Here is a 25,148-nt window from a genome sequence, read left to right on the forward strand (position 1 = left end):
GGTACAAGATAGCATTTGCCCAGGGGTCTCTGGAATTTTATCAGAACAATATCAATACACCGTATCGGTGCCTCTTAGGACATTCTTTGGTGTTAAGTTAGTCCGATTGTCTCAAGGACTCACCCTCTTGCTGTTTCTGCATGTGAATTCGTGTAAAACAGATTTGAGTGCAGCCTCCTTACTGCCCAGAAAGGGCACCGCGTGTCTGTTACCCTCCCCACAACTGCTCCACTGTGGAAAATAGTGTAACGATCAATATTCAAGAAACTGATTGATGCTCATGTTCTTGGCAGCCCAGCCCAACACCACCGCCCTGACTTCTTATCACCTATTCTAGAACTTTATTCCTCAGTGCAATATAGATCTTCCTCCAGATCAGCGATAACTCCCTTAAGCCATTGAGTGCTAAGGCCAGAATCCCTTAAACCTGTATTCCAGTGGCCCTGAGGAATTATGAGCATCAGATAGTCATCAACTGGATATAAATACTCACATGCATATTGAAAAGTAATAGAGGGTGTGTGTGGGAGGGCGTGGGGCATGCACACTGATCATATCAGTTATGTTTCAGACACAGCCAATGTCCATATTCAGGTGTGCACGATGGTGATGTAATAAGATTAAAGGAAGGTCTTGCACGTGGACTGTCCACAAAGCCCGATGACACAGTTACGGAGTAAGGAAAATTCATTTACCCAACAAATACTTATTGTTGTGTCCAACTGTGGGTCAAGCTTTGCTCCAGGGACCAGGGGAGGAGTCCCAACGAGCAAGTCAGACAGAAGCCCCAGTGTTTACAGCTGACTCGCCTTGGGGAGGGCAGGGCTTTGGCAGTACGTGCGAAAAAGGCTTGAGAGTTTCAACCTAAAGCCCTAACCCAGGGTTTCTCCACCTTGGCATTGTCGACCCCTGGGGCTGGGTCATTCTTTGTTGTGGGGATCTGTCCTGTGCATTGTAGGATGTTTAGTCTTAATACCAGCCCTGGCCTCCACCCACTAGATGCCAGTAGCACCCCTCTCCCCAGTTGCGACAACCAGAATGTCTCTATGCAGCTCCAGATGTCCCCTGGGAGGACGGACTCACGCTGGCCGAGAGCTACAGCGTTAATGTAATTTCTCTTAGCCAAATACGGGAAGGGAAAGGGCCTGCTCTGTGTCTGAACGAAGAGGCTCCCTGTCTCCGCTCAGGAGGACCAATCTTTCAGAGATGATCAGAATGGCAAGTAGGAGATGATCAGAATGGTAAAAAGGACCGGAAACAATGTCATTCGGAAAACAGCTAGAGCCACTGTTGAGCCAGGAGAACAGATAATCCCCTGGACTACCTGGTGGCTTTCCCCAGATATCTGCAAGACAGTCAGGTATGCGGGGGGTGGGGATTCGGCTGGTTCTGGCCTGCCTGGTGGTGCAGAGCTGGGCCTTGGAAGTAGAAGCTACGAGGAGACCGTGTTCACCTTGGTGACTGGGGTTTAGGTGTCACTCCCCCCCCTCCCGGGCAGGGCCTCATCACACTTTCCAAGTCACCTTTCCAAGTCACGCCTCTTCCCTGGGAGGCAGGGGAGTGGTCTGAGTCCCAGCCCCGCTCCTGGCTGCTCTCACTACCCGGGGGTATCCCCTGATGCTCTGGAAACCCCACTCTCCCTGAAATCAGTGTGGTTGGGGCCATGCTGGCCTCTAGAGAGACCTGCGGGTGGAGGGGGCTGCCCAGGAAGCTGCCCACCAGATGTAGGCAAAGGCTGGCACCTCAAATCCCTGCAGCACGGCTGAGACCAGGAAGGAGTGGCCACCTAGCTTTGATCAGGGATAATGACAAGGAAAAACAATGCAGGAAAAAAACTTAAAACTAAATGCAGAAAGAAACTCAACAACTCAGTGCTAAAAAACGAACTGCTGTCATGTCCTGGGGACAATTCCTGCTCTTCCACCTGAGGGAGAACTGCTCTCCACCCCCTCACTCAGGAGGTCTTGTATGTGGCACAAAAAGATTCTCCCTCTGTCCAGGTCCAAGCGCCCCCACTCCGTCCCTGAGCAATTTTTCCCTATCGCATTTTCCATCCTCAGACCAGATCTGCCTTTTCCCCCAGATAGAATGTCCTCAGCTTCTAGGAGATGCCCTTCTTCTCCATCCCCTGTCTTGACCCAGGATGCACGCCCCCCGCGACCACCCAGTGTGTCTCAACTCCCATTCTCATGCTTCGAAGCCCGAGTTGCTCCCCTCCTGTGGCCCTCCGCTTCCTTCCCGGCCCACATCCCCTGGGCCCAGCTGGCAATGCCCTTCTGCATCCTCGTCCTGCGGCCCAGTCTCCCTTCCCAGGTTCCTTTTGCAGCGCCTTGGATGAGGACACAAATCCGCACGCTTCCTATGGCCGAAGCCACAGGAAGAAAAAAGAAAATATCTCCATATGAGCAACACAACTTGTAAAGATGTCACCCTGCCCACTCTGAGGACGGGCTTTTGTGTGACTGTGCAGAGCAATCTTAGCCCTCTCCTTGCAGGAGAGGCGGCTCCTGGCCGCCCCCTCCTAGCCAAAAAGCCGACTGAAGTGGGGTTTCCTCTGTTCAGAAGAGGGGGCCCAGGAGGCGCAGTGCCATGACCCGTGAGACTTAGGAAAATTTTAACTCTTTTAAAATCCAAAGAGAAGAAGGACTTTTAGGCAGGATAAAATGGCTTAATCTATATTCTTTATATACTCATATTTATCTTGCTGCAGTCATAAAGTATAATTTTTAATATACTTTTTTTTTTTTTTGGAGGAAGAGTCGCACGAAGGCAAGAGTGCCTAGGTCCCGTGAAAGTTGGAACTCGGCTCTGCCAACAGCCAGGCAACGAGATGAACGGGGGAAGCTTGAAAGTGCAGGCTTTTGTTTCTGTTTTGTCTCTTTCTGCAAGGTTTTCAGAGACTCCCAGGACCAATGCTTTAGTGGGGTTTGAGGTTTGCAGTGGCTGGGGCACCCTTGGTTGCCTTCCTAGGACAGACGCTTTCTCCAAGTTCACAGGGAGGCTGCAGGCGCAGCTCTGGGATGGCATTGAGCCGTGGGGACTAGGGGACATCTCCCGCTTCCAGGGCAAACCTCAGTGGTTTGGCTTTCTCCGCGACTCAAAGGAGGACTTTTTTTTTTTTTTTTTTTTTTTTTTTTTTGAGACAGAGTCTCGCTTTCTTGCCTAGGCTAGAGTGAGTGCCGTGGCGTCAGCCTAGCTCACAGCAACCTCAAACTCCTGGGCTCAAGTGATCCTCCTGCCTCAGCCTCCCGAGTAGCTGGGACTACAGGCACAAGCCACCATGCCTGGCTGATTTTTATATATATATATATTAGTTGGCCAATTAATTTCTTTCTATTTTTATGGTAGAGACGGGGTCTCGCTCAGGTTGGTTTTGAACTCCTGACCTTGAGCAATCCGCCCGCCTCGGCCTCCCAGAGTGCTAGGATTACAGGCGTGAGCCACCGCGCCCGGCCCAAAGGAGGACTTTTTGACACCCGAGCTTGCCATTGCTGGACCACGCTGCCTTGACAGCCCGAGTCACGGCGTGTGGAAGCTTTTCTCACGGGCAAGAGGTTTCACGCGTGCTCCGGTGCGCTAACTAGGTGTCTCTGAGGTTGCCACCCAACCCCCGAGACACCAGGGTTCCGTGAACATTAGACTCGGTGCTGTGTAATTAGAATGCTAAACCTCAGGATAGAGGGGGGAAAAATAAGATGGAAAAAGAAAGCCTTGCAATGCTTTCCAAACTCTAATGCAGATCCTGTTTCTCTGCCTCGCAGATTTGACCCATCTGTGACGCTGATCTCTGTTAGGGGCGCAGTTTAGAGAAAATTCGAACAAACAGCCCCAAACCGCCCCGGCCTTTTCAGACTGCTTTGTGGTCGTCTTTGCTTTCCGGTTTGTGGCAGGAACCTTGGACTCTGGACAGGTTTCTGGACTGTTCTGTGCTTTTCGAGTGCTGACTGTGCATTCCTTGACTCTGCATCAGTGTGGGATGCCAGGTCCCGGGGCGCGTATCTTAAGAGATAAGCCGCCAGCTTACGTGGACTGTGGAAGCCGAAGGCAGACAGAAACACTCTGTGCTGCAGGCAGCGGAGAGATTGCAACCGGGTGGTAGGCAGAGCCACGGGCAAGCACCTTCTGCAGTCCCCCTCCCGGAGGGCGGAGAGCACCCCCAGACCTCAGAGTGGGGAAGTGGGGAGGCCTGGTTCTGGAGGCTTCTCTGTGCCCGGGTGAGCCTGAGATCTGCTGCCCAGCCCAGCCTCAGGGCGACCAGGGCCCCTCTCTTGGGGAAGTCTAGCTTCCCCTGCCCAGCCCTCCTGGCTCCAGCAAGTTCCAGGGACTCTCAGTTGGCCTGGCCCTCAGAGGAGCAGCTCTGTTGACAGGGCAGTGTCTTAGTCTGTTTGTGTTGCTGTGAAAGAACACCTAAGGCTGGGCAATTTAATAAGAAAAGAGGTTTATTTGGCTCACGGTTCTGCAGGCTGTACAAGAAGCATGGAACCAGCACGTGCTTCTGGGCTGTGACTGGGGCGGCTTCCACGCATGGCAGAAAGCAAACAGCAGCATAGCAAGAGAGAGGGAGAGAGAGAGGGAGGGAGGGAGGAGGGAGGAGCCAGACTGCCTTAGCAATCAGCTCTCCGGGGAGCTAATAGAGTGAGAACTCACTCATTCCCAGGGGGAGGCCACCATGCCATTCATGAGGGATCCACCCTGTGACCCAGACACCTCCCTCCAGGCCCCACCTCCAACACTGGGGATCAAACTTCAATGTGAGATTTGGAGGGTCAAATATCCAAACTACAGGGTGTCCCAAAAGTCTCCATATAAAGAAAAAATTTTGTAATGACTATTTTGTAAATAAAAGTACATTTAGCTACAATTTCCCATTTTCCCCGTCTATGGCAACTATTGGGACGCGCTGTATATGAGGCAGCCTCTCTGTTCCTGCTGAAGATTTGTTTCTAGGTGCACCCAGCAGGCTGGAGGGGGATTTGCTGTGAGGTCAAGTAAGACCAGACCACATCACTTAAAAAATATCGCATGAACAAAATCCACCAAAATGTTAACAGTGGCTGCCTTTGGGTGATGGACTATGTGTGCGTTGTTCTGTCTTATATTTCTGGATGTTCTCATTTTTTTTTTTCTATCATAAACACTCACTGTTTTGTAATGAGCAAAAGAGCTAAAATAAAGGGAGTGATATATTTCACATATCATGGCGTTCTAAACAAAGACTACATTTTTACAATACAGAGACCCAGGGAATGAACAATGAAGTGGACATTCCCCTGCAGACACCTGTCACACACTGTCCCCTCTTAGTGGGTGGGAGTGGCCCGGTTGGTGACAGGTAGAACCCCTTGGTTCTTAGATTGGTTCGCACAGGTGGCCCTGTGAATAATCACAGCACAAACATTCAGGGAGTGCATTCTGAGTGCTGGGCCCCTTCTCTGTGCCCTACCTGTGTGTTGCACCCACACAACTAGGCTGTGCAGTGGGCACCCATACGTATTCCCCCTTATCCACGGTTTTGCTTTCCATAGTTTCAGTTACCTGTGGTCAACTGAGGTCTGAACATACCTAATGGAAAATTCCGGAAGTGAACAATTCATACGTTTTACATTGCCCACCGTTCTGAGTAGTGTGATGGAATCTCGCCTGATCCTGCTCCGTCTTGTCCATTACGAATCCTACCTTTGACCAGCAGATCCACGCTGTGTCATTTTAGGAGCCTTCTTGGTTACCAAATTGACTGCCGGGGCATGGCAGTGCTTGTGTTCAAGTAACCCTTATTCTACTTAACAATGGCCCCAACAGGCAAGAGCAGTGATGCTGGCGATGCAAATATGTCCAAGAGAAGCTATAAAGTGCTTCCTTTCAGTGAAAAGGTGAAAGTTCTCGACTTCAAAAGGAAGGGAAAAAAATTTTTATGCTGAGGTTGCCAAGACCTATGGTAAGAACAAATCTTCTATCCGTGAAATTGTGAGCAAGGAAAAGAAACTTTGTGCTGGTTTTGCTGTCGCACCTCAAAGTGCAAAGTTATGGCCACAGCGTGTGATAAGTATTGAGTTAAGAGGGAAAAGGTGTTAAATTTGTGGGTGGAAGTCATAAACAGAAACGTGTTGCGACTGACGGCAATTGTGTTCAGTACGATCCATGGTTTTGGGTGTCCACTGGGGGTGTCAGAATGTATCTCTTTTGGATAAGGGGGGACTACTGTATTATCATACCCATTTGAGAGACTAAGATAACTGAGGCATTGAGGAGTTAGATAGGAGGCAGAGCTGGGATTTGAGCTCAGGCAACCCCTGGCCACAGAGCCTGGGTGCTGAGCCACCGTACCATTCTGCCTCTCGTGGGAGCAGAAATTGAGGTGGAACCAGGCAGGTTTAGAGGGTGGGCTAGACGGGAGGCTGTCAGTGCTTGCTCTGGGCTAGTTCAGGTGGGCTTTGACACAGCAGGGCCAGGGAGAGAGTCGGAAGAGCTGGGGCTGACTCAGTCTTGCTCTTTCTGCAGCGTGCTGGACATTTTCCCCACGGTGGTGGCCCTGGCCCAGGCCAGTTTGCCCCGAGGCCGGCACTTTGATGGTGTGGACGTCTCCAAGGTGCTCTTTGGCCGGTCGCAGGCTGGGCACAGGGTAAGTGGAGGAGGTACGTGCCCACACCTGGGCTCTTCCGGAGGCTGGGCTGCTGCCTCTCACCTTTGTGCAAATAGAACCATCCTCGGAAGGTGTGTGCAAGTGCAGTTCAGACCCGCTGTGAGAAACCCCAAGATGCGAATCCTTTGGGATGAACCTCTCTTTCCCCCTCTCTGCACCTGTAATCAATCCAGGTTGTCAATCCAGATTTATATTTGACAATTTGGCTCAGGACGGGTGTACATGGGTGCTTATTCCCTATAAGGGACCATTTTCCCCCTTGTGTATTTAATTTAACAATGCGGGCACCCAGCACGTTTGCGACTCTTTCGTTATGAGGCTGGCCCTCTAGGATGGAAGCTTCCTGCGGGCAAGGACCTCAGCCGCCGAATCCTCAGTGCACCTGACAGTGCCCGCGCCAGCCAGCATTCAGTCCGGGCATTTTGGAAGAACAAATGAACATATGGATGAAAGACCTCTGGGGCAGCAGGCCAGCAGGTCTTCACACCCCCGGCAGTCCCCCGGTTCCAGAGGGCTCAGCACGTGCTCTGTAGTCCCTTCTCGACCCAGCAGCCCCTGGCACTGGCTTTGGGCGTCTGCTTCTCAGTGTCACCCCCTCGGTGTCCCCTCTTTGCACTCAGCGGCAGTGACAGCCAGGAAATGTCAAGCCTGACGGCCTTTCCCTGTCATTTCCGTGTGTTTTCCTTTCACCAAAAGGAAGAGGAAGCAGGAGGAGGCCAGGAGGCCGGAGGAGCACGGAGCCCCCTGTGTAAGGCCCTGGGAGCACACAGCGCCTCGGTTAGGGACCACACTTCAAAAGGTCTATTTATGTCGTTGCCAAGGGTCACATGGAAGTGACTCAAATGTGCGCAAGTGTCCTGAGGCTGGCGATTACTGGGGCTGCCCTTCCCGCCCAGCCTCCCCCGGCAAACCAGAACACGGGTCCTCCACGGCCGTCGGTGCTCCTGTGCGAGTTAATGTGGTTTTGAGGGGTTGTGATGAGGCTGAGAGGCCCCCCGAGGAAGTCCTGCTTCTCCCCAGAATATCTGCCCCCGAGAGCTGCAGAGCCCCAGGCCCACGCCTTCTCCCCAGCAGCGAAACAGGAAGGTGGTTTCCGCCTTCGGGCTGGAAGGTAGCAGCGTGTGACCCTGGGGGTTTGTCGAGGACGTCAGTGGAGAGGTGCTGCCGAGTGTTTATTGCCATGGCCACTAATAGAATGATTGGGGTCACTAGGAAGTGCTTCAAGGACTGTGGTCTCCTTGACGTTGTCGGGCTGCCTGTGGGAGCCGGCTCCTCCGTGCGCTGGCTTCCGTTCTCAGGCGCGCTCTCGCGCTTCCTCCGCTTGCAGCTGTGCGCGCTCCCGCGGGCCTTCCTAGCTGGTGTCCAGCAGGGCGAGGCCCGGGAGCCAGGTTGGAGACCCGGCTGCGAGTCACGGCGTCCGCTGTGGGGACGTGCGATGTGCGGTGACGCAGCTGCAGTTGGGGCGATTTGCTCCCTAACCACACCTGGTGGCCCCGGAAGAGACAGCCACGCTTACCGCGCGGGAAGCTGCCCACGGCGTCTGCGAGGGCGCCTTGGGCCACGCCCAGCCTCCCGGAACACTAGATCCTGCAGTGTCAGTGAAGACACGTGAGAGTTTGAGGACAACTTGGGTAGTTATTAGCCCTGAATTTGGGTTTGGTCTTCTCTGGTCGGGCCTTTCTATGGAAGCAAAGTAACAGGATTAAAGAGACAAGAGCAAATTGTCTCGAATTTGGGACAGCTGTTGGAGAGGCCGGTGCATAAGGATATGAGTGATTTTGTAAATATACATACACATGTGTATGTCTATACATAACATGCATGTATACATATGCACACACATGCATATGTCTAAATACACACTCATGAACATGCATATGCATATTCACATGTACACACATGTATACACATATATCTCTAGATACATACATGTATCTGTATATATGTGCATATGTCTAGACACATACAGGTATACATGTGTATATATGTATATGTTTATGCACACACATACATGTATACTTATATTTTTAAAAGTAAACACAATTTGTGTTCACCCTCAGATATGTCCTGGACTTACAAATATTCCAGTATGGGTTGGTTTAGTAAAGCATTCTAGTTTCTAGGAGCTCAAAGTAACTCCCAGTCAGCTCAAAACAATATGCAAATGCTTCTCAGCAATTGGGTTCTTCCCTAATCTGCAAATCCAGTAAGCAAGAGTTAAAGCCAGGTGACAGGTGCAATGCAAATACTAGCGGTGAGGGCCACACGGAGAGACGAGAGAGCCGGGAAGGGGAGGGCTGCGGAAGCTTGAAACGAGTGTCCCACCTGGTGCTTTCCTGACTCCCAGGTGGAAGCCAAAGATTGCAGCGTCACCACTGGTCAAGTCATATCTCAGTCGCCGGTTGCTATGACCAGATCCGAAAACTGTCAACTAAGGAAGGGTTGCCCTAACAGCTGTGCGTCTGCCCAGCCCAGCCCAGTCTGGGGCTGGTGTAGGTCCTCACATGCCCGGAACCCCCGGGGGCCGTACACCAAGGGAGCCAGCCGAGCTGGGCTTCAGTGTTGGGGACACCGATCGCTTCTCTTAGAGAGGCCCCTAGTGGTGAGAGACGCCACCCAGAGTGGCTGGCGAACGACCGCCTGGCCTGTCTCATCCAGACTGCCAGCTGTGCTCCCCCACCTGACCTGAGGGGACAAGGAGCCCATCAGAGGATGCTAATAAGCACTGGCCTCCATGACCTCATGTAAGGGGACGCTCGTGTACTTAAAAACACAAAACACAATAAAATAAAGAGACAGACACGTACACGATAGGCAACCAAGAAGGCACAAGAAGTTTGCAGAAGATAAAGTCATCTTTGAAATTTGGACCAGGCATCTGGCGGGCTGCGATGCTTGTGTAAATTTGCCAACCTACTTCCCCTGTTGACATAAATAAGAAAGCCATGATCAGTGTGCTCAAAGGGAAAAAATGCATGCGCGAGTTCTCCAAAATCCATCCACATTTCTGAGAATGAGCTGTCTGTCCCACAGTTTTGCTTCCTCTTGGATTTTGGCAGTGGCCTCTGGTCACGCCGAATAAATATTCCTAATAGGGCAGCCCACCCTTATGGAATTTCTTAGGCTGAGACTCCAGTGAGCTCAAGCAGCCCAAACAGTGAGCCTGGCCCCCCATCTTCTGGATGTCTGAGTGATCAGTTGACAATAGGTTTTCCAAGTCTCTTGTTTCCTGCCATCTCAAGAAGGAAACAAAACAGTCTCCCGCGGTGAGACGCTTGGCTTTTTGCTGGGATGAAAGGAGTCAGGGTTTTGGGTTACTGACTTCTTTTCCTGTTTGGAAGGAGCCCGCTGTCATCACCAGGGCCCCGGGAATTTGCAGGGATTGTCACGAGAGCCCAGAAGCAGCAGGTGTGGGGCGAGCCCCACCTTGGCGGCATCCTCTCAGAACTGTGAAATTTGGGGGGACAGCTGTTTACTGCTCTAACAGATGTTTCTCATTTTTTTTTAAAGCCCCATGGAAACTTTGAATCACATAAGCGCCTTTCCAGCCATATATACGCTCGTGATTCATACCAGAGCGGTCTCATGCTTTCAGCCCAAACCCACGGACCTACAAAGGACACTGGCCTTTTATATTTTTATCAAATCCTTCCCTTGGGAATCCTGAATTAGGTGTTTCCACTCTTTAGGGTAATTTGTTTTATCTATGACTCGATGAGGAAGGATTTCCTCAGTCCAAGTACAGAGGGACTGAGTCATAGGTGTGGGTGTCCGCGTTCAGCGGCCCGGCTGTGCCCAGCGCTGGGGAAATCAAGGATGCCTTCTCGCACCAGTCTCGCCCCAGGGAGGGCTGGAAAATCCACTCGATGTTGAGGAAGCTGTTTTTCAAAGAGATCTGAGGGTCACCTGCATCAGAGTCCCTGGGAATAATGTTTGTAAAACATGCAAGTCCCCAGCCCCGTCCTGCCCCTGGGGGGAGGGGCTCAGGCAGGACAGCCCCGTGGGCCTGTGACCTGTGCCACCACTCAGGGCCCCACGCTTGGGAGGACGCTGTGCTTGGTTTAAAGCTCTGCTGTGGCCGGGCGCGGTGGCTCACGCCTGTAATCCTAGCACTCTGGGAGGCCGAGGCGGGATGACTGCTTGAGGTCAGGAGTTCAAAATCAGCCTGAGCAAGAGCAAGACCCCGTCTCTACTATAAACAGAAGAAATTAATTGGTCAACTAATATATATATATATATACACAGAGAGAAAAAATTAGCCGGGCATGGTGGCGCATGCCTGTAGTCCCAGCTACTCGGGAGGCTGAGGCAGGAGGATTGCTTGAGCCCAGGAGTTGAAGGTTACTGTGAGCTAGGCTGACACCACGGCACTCACTCTAGTCTGGGCAACAAAGGGAGACTCTGTCTCAAAAGAAAAAAAAAAAAAAGCTCTGCTGTGATCTTCATGAAAGGTTTAATTTGTGAACAAGGGATTCCTGATTCTCATTTTGCACTGGACCCTGCCAATTACATAGCAGCTATTGGGGCTAGAATCTGACCTTCCATCCAGCGAGATCTTTCTCCCCCTGGTCCAGAGTTGTAGCCCACTTTGATTCATTAGGTAGCAAAACAGCAACTTCACAGAGCCTCTCGGGCGTTGGCCAGTGTGGACCAGAGGCCTGCGTGTGTTAGTGTGTGTTTGGAGCAGGGATGGGGAGTGCGGACCTTGATCAAGAAAGCAGTGCCTCCCAGGGAGCATGCAGCATGGTGTTCTTATCAGCAAACCCTTCCAACCTTCCTCAGGTGCTGTTCCACCCCAACAGCGGGGCCGCTGGAGAGCTCGGAGCCCTGCAGACCGTCCGCCTGGAGCGTTACAAGGCCTTCTACGTGACCGGTGAGTGAAGGCCCGCTCAGCCCGCCTCCCGCATGCGCACCTGGGGGGTGGCCCTCCGGGACTCTCACTCAGGCCTTTGGGAGGGAGTGAGTGTGGGCTACCCCCTCTGGGGAGCTCTCAGTACCCCAAACCCAGGCCCAGCAGAAGGACCCAGCAGAAGCCCTCTGGCCCCACCCACATGCAAATAAGGTCTTTCTACTCTTCTAAATTTCCAGCAAGCCCCAGAGAGCTCTCTGCACATTCCTTCCGCTTTTCACATGGATGTTTCATTGCATTGTTACGCTTTAAATGCCAGTTTGGCTGAAAATTAAATGGAAGCCTAGAGATATTTTAAAGTATAATTTACTTGACAATGGACTGTTTCAGAAAATAGACTTTAGAAGTCTGTTTAGCAAACTGACAGATGTCTCTGCTTCTTGGTTCACTCTCTGTCTTAAATGTGTATTTTTAGAAATGTTACACTGGAGGCTGGGTGCAGTGGCTCATGCCTGTAATGCTAGTACTCTGGAAGACCTAGGTGGGAGGATGGCTTGAGCTCAGGAGTTTGAGACCAGCCTGAGTGAGAGAGCAAGACCCTGTCTCTACTAAAAACAGAAAAATTAGCTGGGCATCATGGTGCTACCTGTAGTCCCAGCTACTCAGGAGGCTGAGACAGGAGGATTGTTTGAGCCCAGGAGTTGGAGGTTGCTGTGAGCTGGGCTGATGCCACTGCACTCTACCCAGGGTGACAGAGCAAGACTCTGTCTCCAGAAAAGAAAAAAAAAGAAATGCCACACTGGATCAGGAGGGTTCTCAAAATATTCCATTGCTTTCTTGCTGCCAGCTGAATGCAGACTCTTAGTCATGGGTCCCTCTGTCTTTCCAGCCTTAATTCTCCAAGAGCAAGTCTTCTCTTCCTTGGCCTCTGTGTTGAAATCCTTCTCGGCTTTTAAGGCCCTCAATCAAATGCCACTTTGATTAATGAAACACCCTCTTCCCAGCTGGGTAGGATTTGGAGAACTCTGATACCTATCACATTCTGCCATATATGCTAGTCATATATGTACATGTTTTATTTTGTCTACTAGTTTTAAGCTCTCTAAACTCAGAACTCTTTAAGCTCTTTAATCTTCATTGTCTTGAAGTACTTAGCACACTTAGTAGGGACCTAACATTTTTTTTTAATGAATGAAAAGCAAAAACTAGAAAAGCAAAATATATGATCTAATGCAGATTCAAATTTGATTCAGTTATTTAATGTTGGAGCAAAGAACTATATAATAAAAAACAAAAATTATTTTCCCTGAGTGTAAATAAGCGATCCTTAAGAAAATGTGGCATAAAAACCAAACAAGTTCTTTGAGTTCGTAACTTGAGGGATATTAAAAATGTGGTAAGAATCTTTGATTCTCTAAAACCTAAAACACAAAACAGTCACATACTTGTTATGCTTTCAGAGGAAATGCTTCTAGATTAGCGTCCTTATATTACATTATGTAAGAGGTATGGGGCCTCCAGGCTGAGTTAATTTCAGAAGTAATAACCCTGCCAGAAAACCGTTGGCACCATAATACTGGAATCATAAATGTTACTATGAAGTAATAGGGCTATTTAAAATGATCATGATCAGGCAGGAATTCTGATTCCCAGGGGAGGTCTGTTCTGAGGAGTCACCAAACTCCTAGTAGACTCAGGGCAGGAGCACTGAACTCTCAACACATCAGATGAAAATTGTGAATGGGATGAAACACACAGATATGTTCTGATTCCTCCCTCGTCCCCTGCCCCCACACTTTTAAAATTTGCATCCTAATTACTTAAAACTGCTTTTGGATAAGCTGGATAAATTGACACCTACTACATTAGATTAGAGAATATGATGTTACAATCGAGCGAGGAGTGGCCTTAAAAGACAACCAGTAGTCTGTTTTGGTGTGTGGCTAGAATTAAAGTACCTTATTTTTTTTTAAGTATTAATTAAGTCAAACTTTACACACAGTGAAAGGAACAGATATAAAATGTACAATTCAGTGAGTTTTTATAAATATAAATACCTACATATTTACACTATTATTGCTGTGAATTCCATGGATGGATTTTTTTTTATTTTTTTCCCATTGATTGATTTTTCAAATGTTAAGCCAACTTTCGTTCCTAGATAAGCCATCTTCCCAGAATCCTCTAGCTCACTTCTTTTTAGTGTTGAATAATATTCCATTGTCTGATGTACCACAGTTTATCCATTTACCTACTGAAGGGCATCTCGGTCACGTCCGAGTTTTGACAATTATGAACCAAGCTGCTATAAACATGCATGTGCAGGTTTCTGTGTTGACATGTTCTCAACTCATTTCAGTAAATACCAAGAAATGTTACTGCTGGATCATACGGTATAATAAAAGCATGTTTAGTTTTATAATAAACTATCAAACTGTCTTCCTAAGTGGCCAGACCATTTTGCATTCCCACCAGTAATGAGTGCGAATTCCTATTGTTTCACATCCTTGCCAGCTTTTGGTATTGTTAGTGTTTTGGAGTTTAGGCATTTAAAAAGGTGTGTCATGGTATCTCATTGTTGCTTTAATTTGCAATTACCTAATGACATATGATTTTGGGCATCTTTTCACATGATTATTTGGTATCGATATATCTCCTTTGGTGAGGTGTCTGTTCAAGGTTTTGCCCATTTTTTAATCAGGTTGTTCATTTTCTCATTGTTGAGTTTTAAGAGTTCTTTGTACATTTTGGACAGTAGTCCTTTCTCAGATATGTCTTCTGCAGATATTTTCTCCCATTCTGTGGCTTGTCTTCTTCATTTTCTTGACAGCATCCTTTGCAGAGCAGAAGTTTATAATTTTAGTGGAGTCCAGCTTATTAATTCTTCCTTCCATGGACTATGCCTTTGGTGTTATCTAAAAAGTCATCACCATACCCAAGGACTTCTAGGCTTTCTCCTGTGTTATATTCTAGGAGTTTTATAATTTTGCATTTTACACGTAGGTATATATGATCCTTTTAAAATAAATTTTTGTGAAGGGTGTAAATTCTGTGCCTAGATGTCCTGTTGTTCTAACACCATATGTTGAAAAGGCTATCTTTATTGTATTGCCTGTGCTCTTTTGCCAAAGATTAGTTTACTATATTTATGTGGGTCTGTTTCTGGGCTTTCTATCCTGTTCCATTGATCTATTTGTCTGTACTTTTCTTTTCTTGTAATATCTTCGTACGGTATTTTTGTATTAGGGTAATGCTAGCCTCAAAGAATAGGGTAGGAAATATTTCATCTGCTTCTACCTTCTGGAAGAGATTGTATAGAATTGGTGTAATTTCTTCTTTAAATGTTTGGTAGAATTCACCAGTGAACCCATCTGGGTATGCTGCTTTCTGTTTTGGAAGGTTATTAATTATCATTTCAACTTCTTTCACAGATAAGAGGCCTATTCGGATTGTTTCTCTTCTTGAGTGAGTTTTGGCACATTGTGTCTTTCAAGGAATTGGTCCATTTCATCAAGGTTATCAAATTAACGGGCTTAAGTTATTCATAATAATCCTTTATTGTCCTTTCAATGTCCATGGGATTTATAGTGATGTCCCCTCTTCATTTCTGATATTAGCATTAATAATTTGTATCTTATCTCTTTTTTTCTTAGCCTGGCTAGAGGCTTGTCAATTTTATTGATCTTTTCAAAGAACAATCTTTTTGTTTTATTGATTTTCTCCATTGATAGTTTCAACTTTATTGATTTCTGCTTGCATTTTTATTTTCTTCTGCTTTTTATTTTATATTATTTTATTTTTATAATAATTTGCTCTGCTAGTTGTAGTTTCCTAATGAAACCTAGATTTTTATATCTTTCTTCTTTTCTAATATATGCATTTTAATGCTATAAACTTCCTTCTAAGCACTGCTTTTGCTGCATCCTGCAAGTTGTAATTTCATTTTCATTTAGTTCCAAACGTTTTAACATTTCTCTTGAGATTTATTCTTTGACTCATGGGTTTGAAGTGTGTTGTTTAATCACCCGGTATTTGGGGATTTTATAGCTTTCTGTTATTGATTTCCAGTTTAATTCCATCGTGGTCTGAGAGCAGACATTGTATGATTTTTATTCTTTAAAAATTGTTAATGTATGTTTTATGGCCCAGAGTATGTATGGTCTGTCTTGGTGAGTGTTCTATATGAGCTTGAAAAAAAGCATATTCTGCTGTTATTGAAGTAGTCTACTATATCCAGTTGATTGATGGTGTGGTTGAGTTCAACTATGTTCTTACTGATTTTCTGCCGGCCAGATCTGTCTATTTCTGACAGAGAGGTGTTGAATTCTCCAACTATAATAGTGGATTCATCTATTCTGAGTTGCAGGTCTACTAGTTTTTGCCTCAAGTATTTTGATGCTCTCTTGTTAGATGCATACACATTAAGGATTTGTATGTTTTCTTGGAGAATTAACCCCTTTATCATTATGTGATATCCCTCTTTATCTCTGATAACTTTCCTTGATTTGATCTCAGTTCTGTCTGAAGTTAATATAGCTATTCTTGCCTTCTCTCGATTAGTATTAGCATGGCATATCTTTCCCATATATTTAAAGTAGGGTTTTTGGGTAGATATCATGTAATTGAATCTTATTTTTTGATCCACTCTGACAAGCTTTTAATTGATGCATTTAGATCATTAATGTTTGAAGTGATTATCGATAGAGTTGGATTAATATCTGCCATGTTTGTTATTATTTTTTATTTGTTCCCCTTGTTCTTTCTATTTTTCTCTTCTACTGTTTTTCTGCCTTTTGTGATTTTAATTGAGCATTTTATATGATTCCATTGTCTCTCTTTTCTTAGTATATCAGTTACACTTTTTAAAAACTCTTTTTAGTGGTTACTCTAAAGTTTGTAATGTATATTTACAACTAGTCGAAGTCCACTTTCAAATAACATTACACCATTTCAAAGGTAGTACAAGTACCTTATAATGATCATAATTTCTTCCTCCCATTCCTTGTAGCATTGCTGTCATTCATTTCACTTCTACATAAGCACGATAGGTGTGTGTGTGTATATATATATATATATATACACATACATAATCAAATCATTGTTGCTATTATAATTTTGAATAAACTGTTATCAATTAAGAAGGGGGTTTTTCTCCATTATTTACTGTGACAACCTGGCTGAGCTCCTGGAGGTAAAACCCACAAAAGTTTGAGGCCTTGATGATGGGGTCCGCTAGGGTTATCTCTCAGACTTGTTCACGCTGAGCCTCCACTGATTTGTCAGTTACAGTTCAGGTCTTCCCTACCCCTGGCGCTGGTTCCCAAAGAAGTTTCCACTTGTGGGTTTCTGGTAAGCCATGATTCTGTTTCCCCATGTGTCCCTCCAGTTTTGGGCCCAGTGGTTTGCTCTGTGACCTCACTTCTCTCACACATCTAACAAGAGTTGCTAATTTTTTAGTTTTTCAGCTTTTTACTTGTTGGTAAGATGGAGTGGTGACTTCCCAGCTCCTTACATGCTGGACTGGAAACCAGAAGTCTCCTATTTAGTAGTTCTTAAAAATTATAAACCAGACGCTGTTGACGACACATTGTAGAGATTCTGATTTGTCATCTTGAGGGTGTTAATTAGTAGTTGATTCTCTTGAACTTGCAGAGGTTTGGTTTTACACTTTGTGAGGATGGTCTTTCAGATTTCCCCCTTAATCCTAGGGAAAGCCCTTAGTCCTGGGACATGGTCTCTACTCCTAGCATGAACCTTTTGGGACTTCAGTGGAAAATCTGAGGTGTTGCTCAAGCCTCCCTAATTTAATGGAACTCACACTCTAAACTCTGTCTTCCCTTAGGTAGGTAGCAGCAGAAATGCCTGCTGAGCTACTTTGGGCTTCTAGCTGTGGTTAGAATCTCTCCCCTTGTGCATGCGCAGTTCGGAGGGCAGCCGAGACTTTGAAGGGAGCTTATATTGCGGATTTTGAGGCTTCCCCTCTGTGGGTCTCTCCTTCCCAGGGTTTTCTCCATCAATTCGCGCTGCACAAACTGGGGAGTGTCTCTAGGGGAAAACTTTTATACTCAGATCCAACCCAAGACAGCTTCCTTCTTTTAAAGGCCCAATCCATTCTGGTTTCTGCCTGTCTTTGTTATTTACCAGTGTCTTTCATTGTTTTTCTTTTTTTTTTTTTAAATGTGTTGCCTAGAATTTATAATTGCTATCTAGAGGAGGGTTAGTTCTGTAAAAACTACTCCACTATTCCCTTAAGTGGAATTTTTTAGTTTTCTTAAGAGGAGTCAGTCCCAACATTTGCATCACTGATTGTCGAAGCTCATGTCACCACCCTTTACCGAGAACGGAGAACAGCCAAACTCTACTCCAAAGTCCAGGCAAAGACAGCGACTGTAAATCTCTGACGAACAACGTGAGTCTCAGTCACAGGAGGAGACCATGAATAGAGGGTTGCCTAAAGCCTATGAGATCTAATCATTTTTCTCAGTATTTTAAATTTTATTTCTGGCCAGATTGGACCAGAATGCTGAATCCTTAGGTAGGATAGCTTTAGCCTCTGTAGATTTCCTTTTGCTGAATTGCATTTTGGCATTCTGCTCTCATCTTGTAATGAAGGGTGTGACAAGAAGTCATCAGCTGGGCCATCCTAATCACATAGCTGCATTTTTTCATACAAATGCCATTGAGCATTCCCCCATCAGACAGGTCCCCTGCAAGAGAAGCCATTGGTAGAATTTCTCTCAGACCCCAGGGCCAGACAAGCTCTATTTCTCCTGAGCAATTTACAAGCTTCTAGCTTATTAATGTTTGGTGCTATAATAAGCTGAGAAGCAGATTAGGTAGTCAGGAACTTCTGTATTTCTGAAGGTTATTCTTTGCCTTAGTTCCCTTTGTTTACTCAATTATATTGTATTTATTTTCATCAGATATCTTAACTACTTTTTTGTATACAAAAGGCAAAAGAAAAAAAAAGTTGTCTGAATCATTAAGAGCTAAAGATGGTGCTATCACTTCAAATACTCTTGTCATTTCTCTTTGGGACGCCTTAATAGCCAGATTCTAATCCGTGTAAGATTCTCATCTCCAACTCAGAGTGGAATTACTCACCTTGACTTCCCACCTAGTTCACCCATTGGTATTTCAGAAATCAATTTTCAAAAAAACCTGATGTAGACCAGGCACGGTGGCTCATGCCTGTAATCCTAGCACTCTGGGAGGCCGAGGCGGGCGGATTGCTTGAGGTCAGGAGTTCGAAACCAGCCTGAACAAGAGCAAGACCCAGTCTCTACTATAAATAGAAAGAAATTAATTGGCCAACTAATATATATAGAAAAAAACAGCTGGGCATGGTGGCGCATGCCTGTAGTCCCAGCTACTTGGGAGGCTCAGGCAGCAGGATTGCTTGAGCCCAGGAGTTTGAGGTTGCTGTGAGCTAGGCTCATGCCACAGCACTCACTCTAGCCAGGGCAACAAAAGTGAGACTCTGTCTCAAAAAAAAAAACAACAACAAAAAAAACCCTGATTTACTCCTGAAGGGCAGAGATTAAAGATATTTGAATGAGTGTTCTACTGGCTCTGAAGGCAAGTCCAAGGAGAAGTTCCAGATCATCCTGGATAACAGGATCATCACTGGAAGGAACAAATAGATCCTCAAGGTAACTTCTTTGGCAGGGAGAGCACGCATTTGGATGTCTGAATATCTGGTATGTTGGAATCAGACTCACTCGCAGCTCTCCTCTTTACAATATAGGGCCCAAGCTGGGTCTCATGAGGCATTTGCTGTCCTTCTCTCTCTAGGTGGGGCCAAAGCATGTGACGGGAGCATCGGGCCTGAGCAGCACCACGAGCTTCCCCTGATGTTCAATCTAGAGGACGATGCTGCAGAAGGTGCGCCTCTAGAGAGCGGCGGTGCCGAGTACCAGGCCGTGCTGCCCAGGGTCAGGGAGGTTCTTGCCGATGTCCTTCAAGACATTGCCAGCGACAACATCTCCAGAGCGGATTACACTCAGGATCCCTCAGTAACTCCCTGCTGTAATCACTACCGAGTTGCCTGCCGCTGCCAGACCGCGTAACAGACCAGTCTGACCACGAGGAGGGAATATCTGGAAATGAGATGGGCGAGCTCACTCCTAGACTTCAGCTTTACCCTCTTTACACCCATACGCTTTAAAAATAAGTCTCGGAATTTAGTTTTGTAGCCCCCGCCTTGCATACCACGCCTGCCTACTGTCCCCTCCTCCATGCCGGCTGGAGAGGACAGCCGAGCTGAGCCGGCTCTGGGGCAGGGAACGTGCTGTCGTGGGAAGCATGTGGGCTCTGGAGTCGGGCACGGGTTCGAGCCCCGGCTTTTGAACTTGGACAATTATTTAACCTAACTTGCAAGTTGATTTTCGAGGGTTAAATAAGGCAATACGTGAAAATGCCTGGTACGTTACCTGACACAGAGAAGACGCCCAATACATCTTAGTTTCCCTTTTTGATGTCCCCAGTTTCTCTGGTCATTTTAGCATAGACTCATTCCAACCGGTATGTGGGGCAGAGCTTCTCCATCTCTAATATGCATACAAATCACCTGGGATCTTGTGAAAATTCGGATTCTGACTTAGCAGGTCTACAGTGGGGCCTGATACCCTACATTCCTAGTAAATGACGGCTTGGGTAGCATGGATCTAGACTGGACAAAGTTACATCTGCTTCCAGGTCTCAGAGCAGAAAGGGCCGTGGCTAAGTCCGTGGCCCTGTCCCCATCCCTTCCTTTTAAGGGTTGTATGACCGTATTTTACAATGTTTGAGTTCTTCCTGCCCCCTGAAACCTCAAAGAAATAAAATAAATTTTAGAAACCTCAAAAATGCATTGCCATGATTTTATTATTAGTGTCCTTAAATGGGACTCAAAAGTAATACATGATTTATTCCAATCACTGCAAAAAATACTTTGCCTGGCTAAAATAGTCCCTTTCTCTATATATGTAATGTACAACAAATACAACTCAAAGAGATTTTCCTATAAAGTACATTTTTACACAGCATATATTTAAAAAGGATGGCCCTTTTCAATATAAAATTCCGGTTATATACCAATATGGTTAGTTAGCATTTACACTATGGTTTGAACAGATTTTAAATAGCATAACGTGTACACAATGTCTCCCGTGCCCACTGGCGATCGGGGCCGAGGGGGCATGGTGAGGAGTTAGCCACGTCCTGTGGTTTAAGCAGCACAGCACCCAGGACTCCTGCCCCCCTCCCTTTTGCTTACACAATTGCACTCCATTCTTCCACCTTCCTTGTTTTCTCCAAAACCACCTGATAGGGGATGTCCTGATTTCTGAGGTGTGCTTCTCATCATGTCTGCTTCGATTTGCCCTTCTGACTTCCACGGCACAAGATTATCTACCAAAATCAAAACAGAACGGCCTTACTCTTCCCGGGAAGAGGCTGGCGGGCAGGCTGCATTATCAACAGATCTGTGCCCAAGCAGGGTCGGTGCTGTGTGGCTTCTCTGTCTGGCCTCACAGTGACCCTCGCTCATGGCCAAAGAAGATCCACCCATCTTACTGAGGTGTAGGCGAGCATGGCACAGTTTCAGAAAACACTGTATAAAATGTGTACGTGAACATATGTATATGTATATGTGTGTTTCTAAAAAAGGCTCATCTTACTTGTAAACACAGACTGCTAACTCACCACTAAAAAGTCAGTATGTACCCTTGGTCCCGATCCCCTTGCTCTTGCTCACAAGGTTAAGGCTGGTCTCGAGAAATACACAGGCTTGTAAAGGTTGGCTTATAACTAAAAAAAAAAACACACACACACACACACAAAAACAAACCAAGCTGCTCATTCTCCTGAACGCTGCAGCTTTCAAAGGTACCAGAAATGATCGATTCCCTGTTCTGTCCTTGTTCTCGGAGCAAAGTAAATCCCAAGGAGGTCAGAGTGACCATATGCAGGGAAGTGTCAGTATATATCTTTAAAACATTACTAGTGATGCTCTTTTTAAGGCAAAGGCCCTCTGACGCAGGTGACTCAGGCAAGCCTGTGTTCACAGCTATAGGAGAAGCGATTTTAACCAAGCTGAGATGCTGAGATCCTTTTGTGGACCTCAGATCCTTTTGTGGATCTTTGAATTGTGGATAAATATTTGCAATAGGCATTGACAATCCAGGATAGAAGCAGAGACGGGAAGTTTTCTAGCATCCCTGGTTGAATATTTCTGCCGAGACGCGCATGACTGGGATAGGCCATGCTGAGAGGGCATCCAGTAGCCCCCACGCTCTGGTCCTGGCGTGGTGAGACGGAGAAGCCTGCCTGCCACTGAGGCAGCACTGCCCCTGCCCGCCATCTGCCTATAGGCTGGAGGGCGGGCTGGGTTTTGGTGGCCACCAAGATGCCTAGCGCTGGCCCTGCACACACGACTGCCCACCACTCCCTGAGGTCTAACAACCATTCTAAGGACCTCCTTGAGTGACCAACACTCTCACTGGCAGGAACCATTTCTTAAGTATAAATAAAAATTCCTGAGACAATTAAAACCCACATGCACTCATTTGGTCCTTAAGAGGGAGACAGGACGACTGGCTCGTGCCCAGCTTCCTGGAATTGTATAGGCAACAGGTCTCAAGACGTGTTTTTACACTAGTTCTTAAATTAAGCATTTCCATTTTTTTTTTTTTACCCCAAACGAATGACCTACACAAGGTACCTATTGTTTTATACAAGTTTTCTTTGGCAAATGACTGCCTCCTAAATGCCAACATCCATATTACCCCAATTCTGTAAATATAAGAGGTTTGCAAGGATTATTCTGATTATAATTCATAATCTAATAATCTTTTATAGCCATCACAGACTTTTACCAAAATCATCGAAATGGAACCTAGTGAGTGTGTGAACTCTCTGCACTTTGACAGAGCGGGAGGGTCACACTTGCTCCTGCCACGTCTGATCTGGACAGCTCTGGTTCCGGGAAGATGCGACTTCAGGTAAATAACCACCAACTTTTGGGGAGCCAGCAAAACTCCCTTTATGGCTAGCTGGGGCCACGAGGACCCAAAGGCAGAATAACTAACTGGTTTATAGGTGGGCTGCAGCCAACGGATGTTTTTAAGGTTATAATTAGTATTTTTAAGAACTGTTGCTCTTCACCACTAAAATATAAACTTCATTTGTTGGCAATGTTGTTGGCAACCTATTAAAAGCCAGGAATGAGCATCTCAAGCTGTGATCCACAGAACCGACGTGGGAAATCACAACACCCTCCCCCAGTCATGCACAAACGGCCTCATGACAGCTTTGCTTTTTTGGTCAACTATGCTTACTAGATTGTTCCATGGATCTGTGGGGGAAAGAAGCCAGACCTGCGCTCCATCCTTTTACAAATGGAATCTCAACTGACACAAAATAACCACCAGGAGGAAACATTCTATACCAGGGCCTAAGGGGCACTGCTTCAGCACCCAGATGGCCACTCATCTCTGCTTCGAGGAGGTGACTCTCCACGTCTTGGCCTAAATACTGCTTGCGTCTCTAAATGACTTCAGGTCCACTACGTGGGATGCTGTCTAAGGGATGCTCACAAGAGGGGTCGATCTGTTGCTCCAAATGGAAGCTTGGAGAATCAGAAGCTAAGGAGGCCCTGGCAACCTCCCCAGGGAGGGAGGCTTTTCTCCAGGTGCAGAGGCTGGAGGAAGGAAGCCAAGCCTAGCAGGTAGCCAGCCCTGGGGGCTCCCTCTGCCACAGCGGCTGGAGCAGGATGCTGGGGAGCCCAGCTGCGGGTGCCTGGTGAGCTCACACACAGCGGCTCGTGCCCTCCACTCGGCTGTTTGCTAATGAGTCCCTGCAGATGGTGGGGCGGGGGGGACTCGGTCGAGCTCGCCTGCACTGCGCAGCAGCCCAGCAGCCCAGCCCTGTTAGCTCAACCCCTCTGGCACAAGGCAGGCAGCGTTCTGCAAAAGCATCTATGGGAGCCTTAGGAAAATAAGAGTTTGACGCAGGCATAAGTTCCTACGAGCAGCAAAGTCAGAGCTACAGAAGCAAAGCAAAGGATTCCAGGCCTCTGAGTGACACGAGGCCACCAAGACTCCCTGCATTAGTGTTCGGTTACTCTAATGATGCCAGGGTTGAGCTGGACACCCAAAGCCTGGCCTGTAGGATGTGCGGTGCACGGTACGCTAACACCCTATGGCTTTCGGAATGTTAGAGAAGAGGATTAGTTGTTATAGACTAGAAAACAGGGGGGAAAAGTGACTTCGCCTCTGGCAGGAGGTGAAGGTTTCCACCTAAGCACACAGACTGAGCCGCTCTTTTACGGATTCCTAATGCTCACAGGGGGGAATTCATTCTCATCATCAAGACACACTGGTCCCGTCGCAAACTCATGCTCAGGAATAACCTCTCCTCGCAGCGCCCCGCCGTCCTCGGAATAACCTGGAAACGAAGAAGGAGAGGTGAGATGAGCAGCGAGGTCTGTTGTCACGCTGTGACCGCCCAGGGCCATGACCGACCCGGGTGCGGGACCTCCGAGGAGGGAGTCAAAGCAAACCGTGGTGGCATCTTTGCCTTCCAGCTGGAGAGACTGGGCTTCTGGGGAGTCAAAACCCTCACAAGAGTGCTCCACCCCAGAAGGTCACCCAGGTGTCCACTCACCTGGCACCGTGGAGGCAGAAGAGGCACTTGGTCTGGCTACAGTTGCTGCATAAGACTGAGGTATCGGAGGTCTGAGGTCATTTTCTTTATTCTCTTCTGTTGCTGCTGAGCCAAGCAAGCTACTTGCAGCAATGAAGAGAGGGTGAAATGAAATGCAAAAAAAAAAAAAAAGAAGAAGAAATAAATCATTACACATCTAGAACCCCTTCCAAAGGAAAAGCACCAGGAAGCAGATGCTGCGCTACCAAGTTTCTTTTTTTTTTTTTTTTTTGAGACAGAGTCTCGTTTTGTTGCCAGGCTAGAGTGAGTGCCTTGGCGTCAGCCTAGCTCACAGCAACCTCAAACTCCTGGGCTAAAGGGATCCTGCTGCCCCAGCCTCCCGAGTAGCTGGGACTACAGGCATGTGCCACCATGCCTGGCTAATTTTTTCTCTATATGTTAGTTGGCCAATTAATTTCTTTCTATTTTTAGTAGAGACGGGGTCTCGCTCTTGCGAAGGCTGGTTTCGAACTCCTGACCTCGAGCAATCCGCCCGCCTCGGCCTCCCAGAGTGCTAGGATTACAGGCGTGCGCCACTGCGCCTGGCCGCTACACGAATTTCAATTACAGACCTACCAGTGCACTGCTAGGCTAGTGTGAACGGGAGGGACCTTAAACTGCCAGAGGTCAGTCGCCAACTTCAAGATGACCTTTTCTCTTATATTTAATAGACAAGGATTGGTCCTCTGCTCTTCCTGGCACACTCAGGCAGGAACACTAAGACATGCTAACAAGGACAGTGGCCATGGGCCAGGTGCGGTGGCAGCTCGTGGTGCCCTGTCCACAGCAGGAAGAGAGGTCAGCCTGCACGTGGTCACGGAAGTCACTAGAACTTTTCGATTCAATGCAGGGGGCATTTTGGACACCCACTATGTCCCCGGGGCTGTCCTAGGAGAACAGGCCGAGGGGGACACGTTCTCTTTTGCGTGTTGTTATTCTCCCTGGCACTTTCCCAGAAGAACACAGCACGCCGAG

The 25,148-nt window shown here is 47.2% G+C and overlaps 2 protein-coding genes across 2 annotated transcripts in view; one reads left to right on the plus strand and one right to left on the minus strand.

The window, feature by feature from the left end:
- The window catches only part of ARSG (arylsulfatase G), a 127,344-nt gene extending 107,008 nt beyond the window's left edge, over positions 1–20,336 (plus strand). The window contains exons 10-12 of the mRNA XM_012747430.3: positions 6,499–6,619; positions 11,423–11,513; positions 19,284–20,336. Of these exons, the coding sequence (XP_012602884.2) occupies positions 6,499–6,619; positions 11,423–11,513; positions 19,284–19,558 (487 nt within the window). The 3' untranslated portion in view covers positions 19,559–20,336. The remainder of the gene's footprint in view (positions 1–6,498; positions 6,620–11,422; positions 11,514–19,283) is intronic.
- WIPI1 (WD repeat domain, phosphoinositide interacting 1) overlaps positions 20,337–25,148 on the minus strand; it is a 29,301-nt gene continuing 24,489 nt past the window's right edge. Inside the window, exons 11-13 of the mRNA XM_012747434.3 lie at positions 24,135–24,253; positions 23,815–23,915; positions 20,337–20,879 (exon numbers count right to left, since the gene is read on the minus strand). Of these exons, the coding sequence (XP_012602888.2) occupies positions 20,832–20,879; positions 23,815–23,915; positions 24,135–24,253 (268 nt within the window). The 3' untranslated portion in view covers positions 20,337–20,831. The remainder of the gene's footprint in view (positions 20,880–23,814; positions 23,916–24,134; positions 24,254–25,148) is intronic.

Source organism: Microcebus murinus, chromosome 18, assembly GCF_040939455.1.
Source record: "Microcebus murinus isolate Inina chromosome 18, M.murinus_Inina_mat1.0, whole genome shotgun sequence".
Taxonomy (NCBI): domain Eukaryota; kingdom Metazoa; phylum Chordata; class Mammalia; order Primates; family Cheirogaleidae; genus Microcebus; species Microcebus murinus.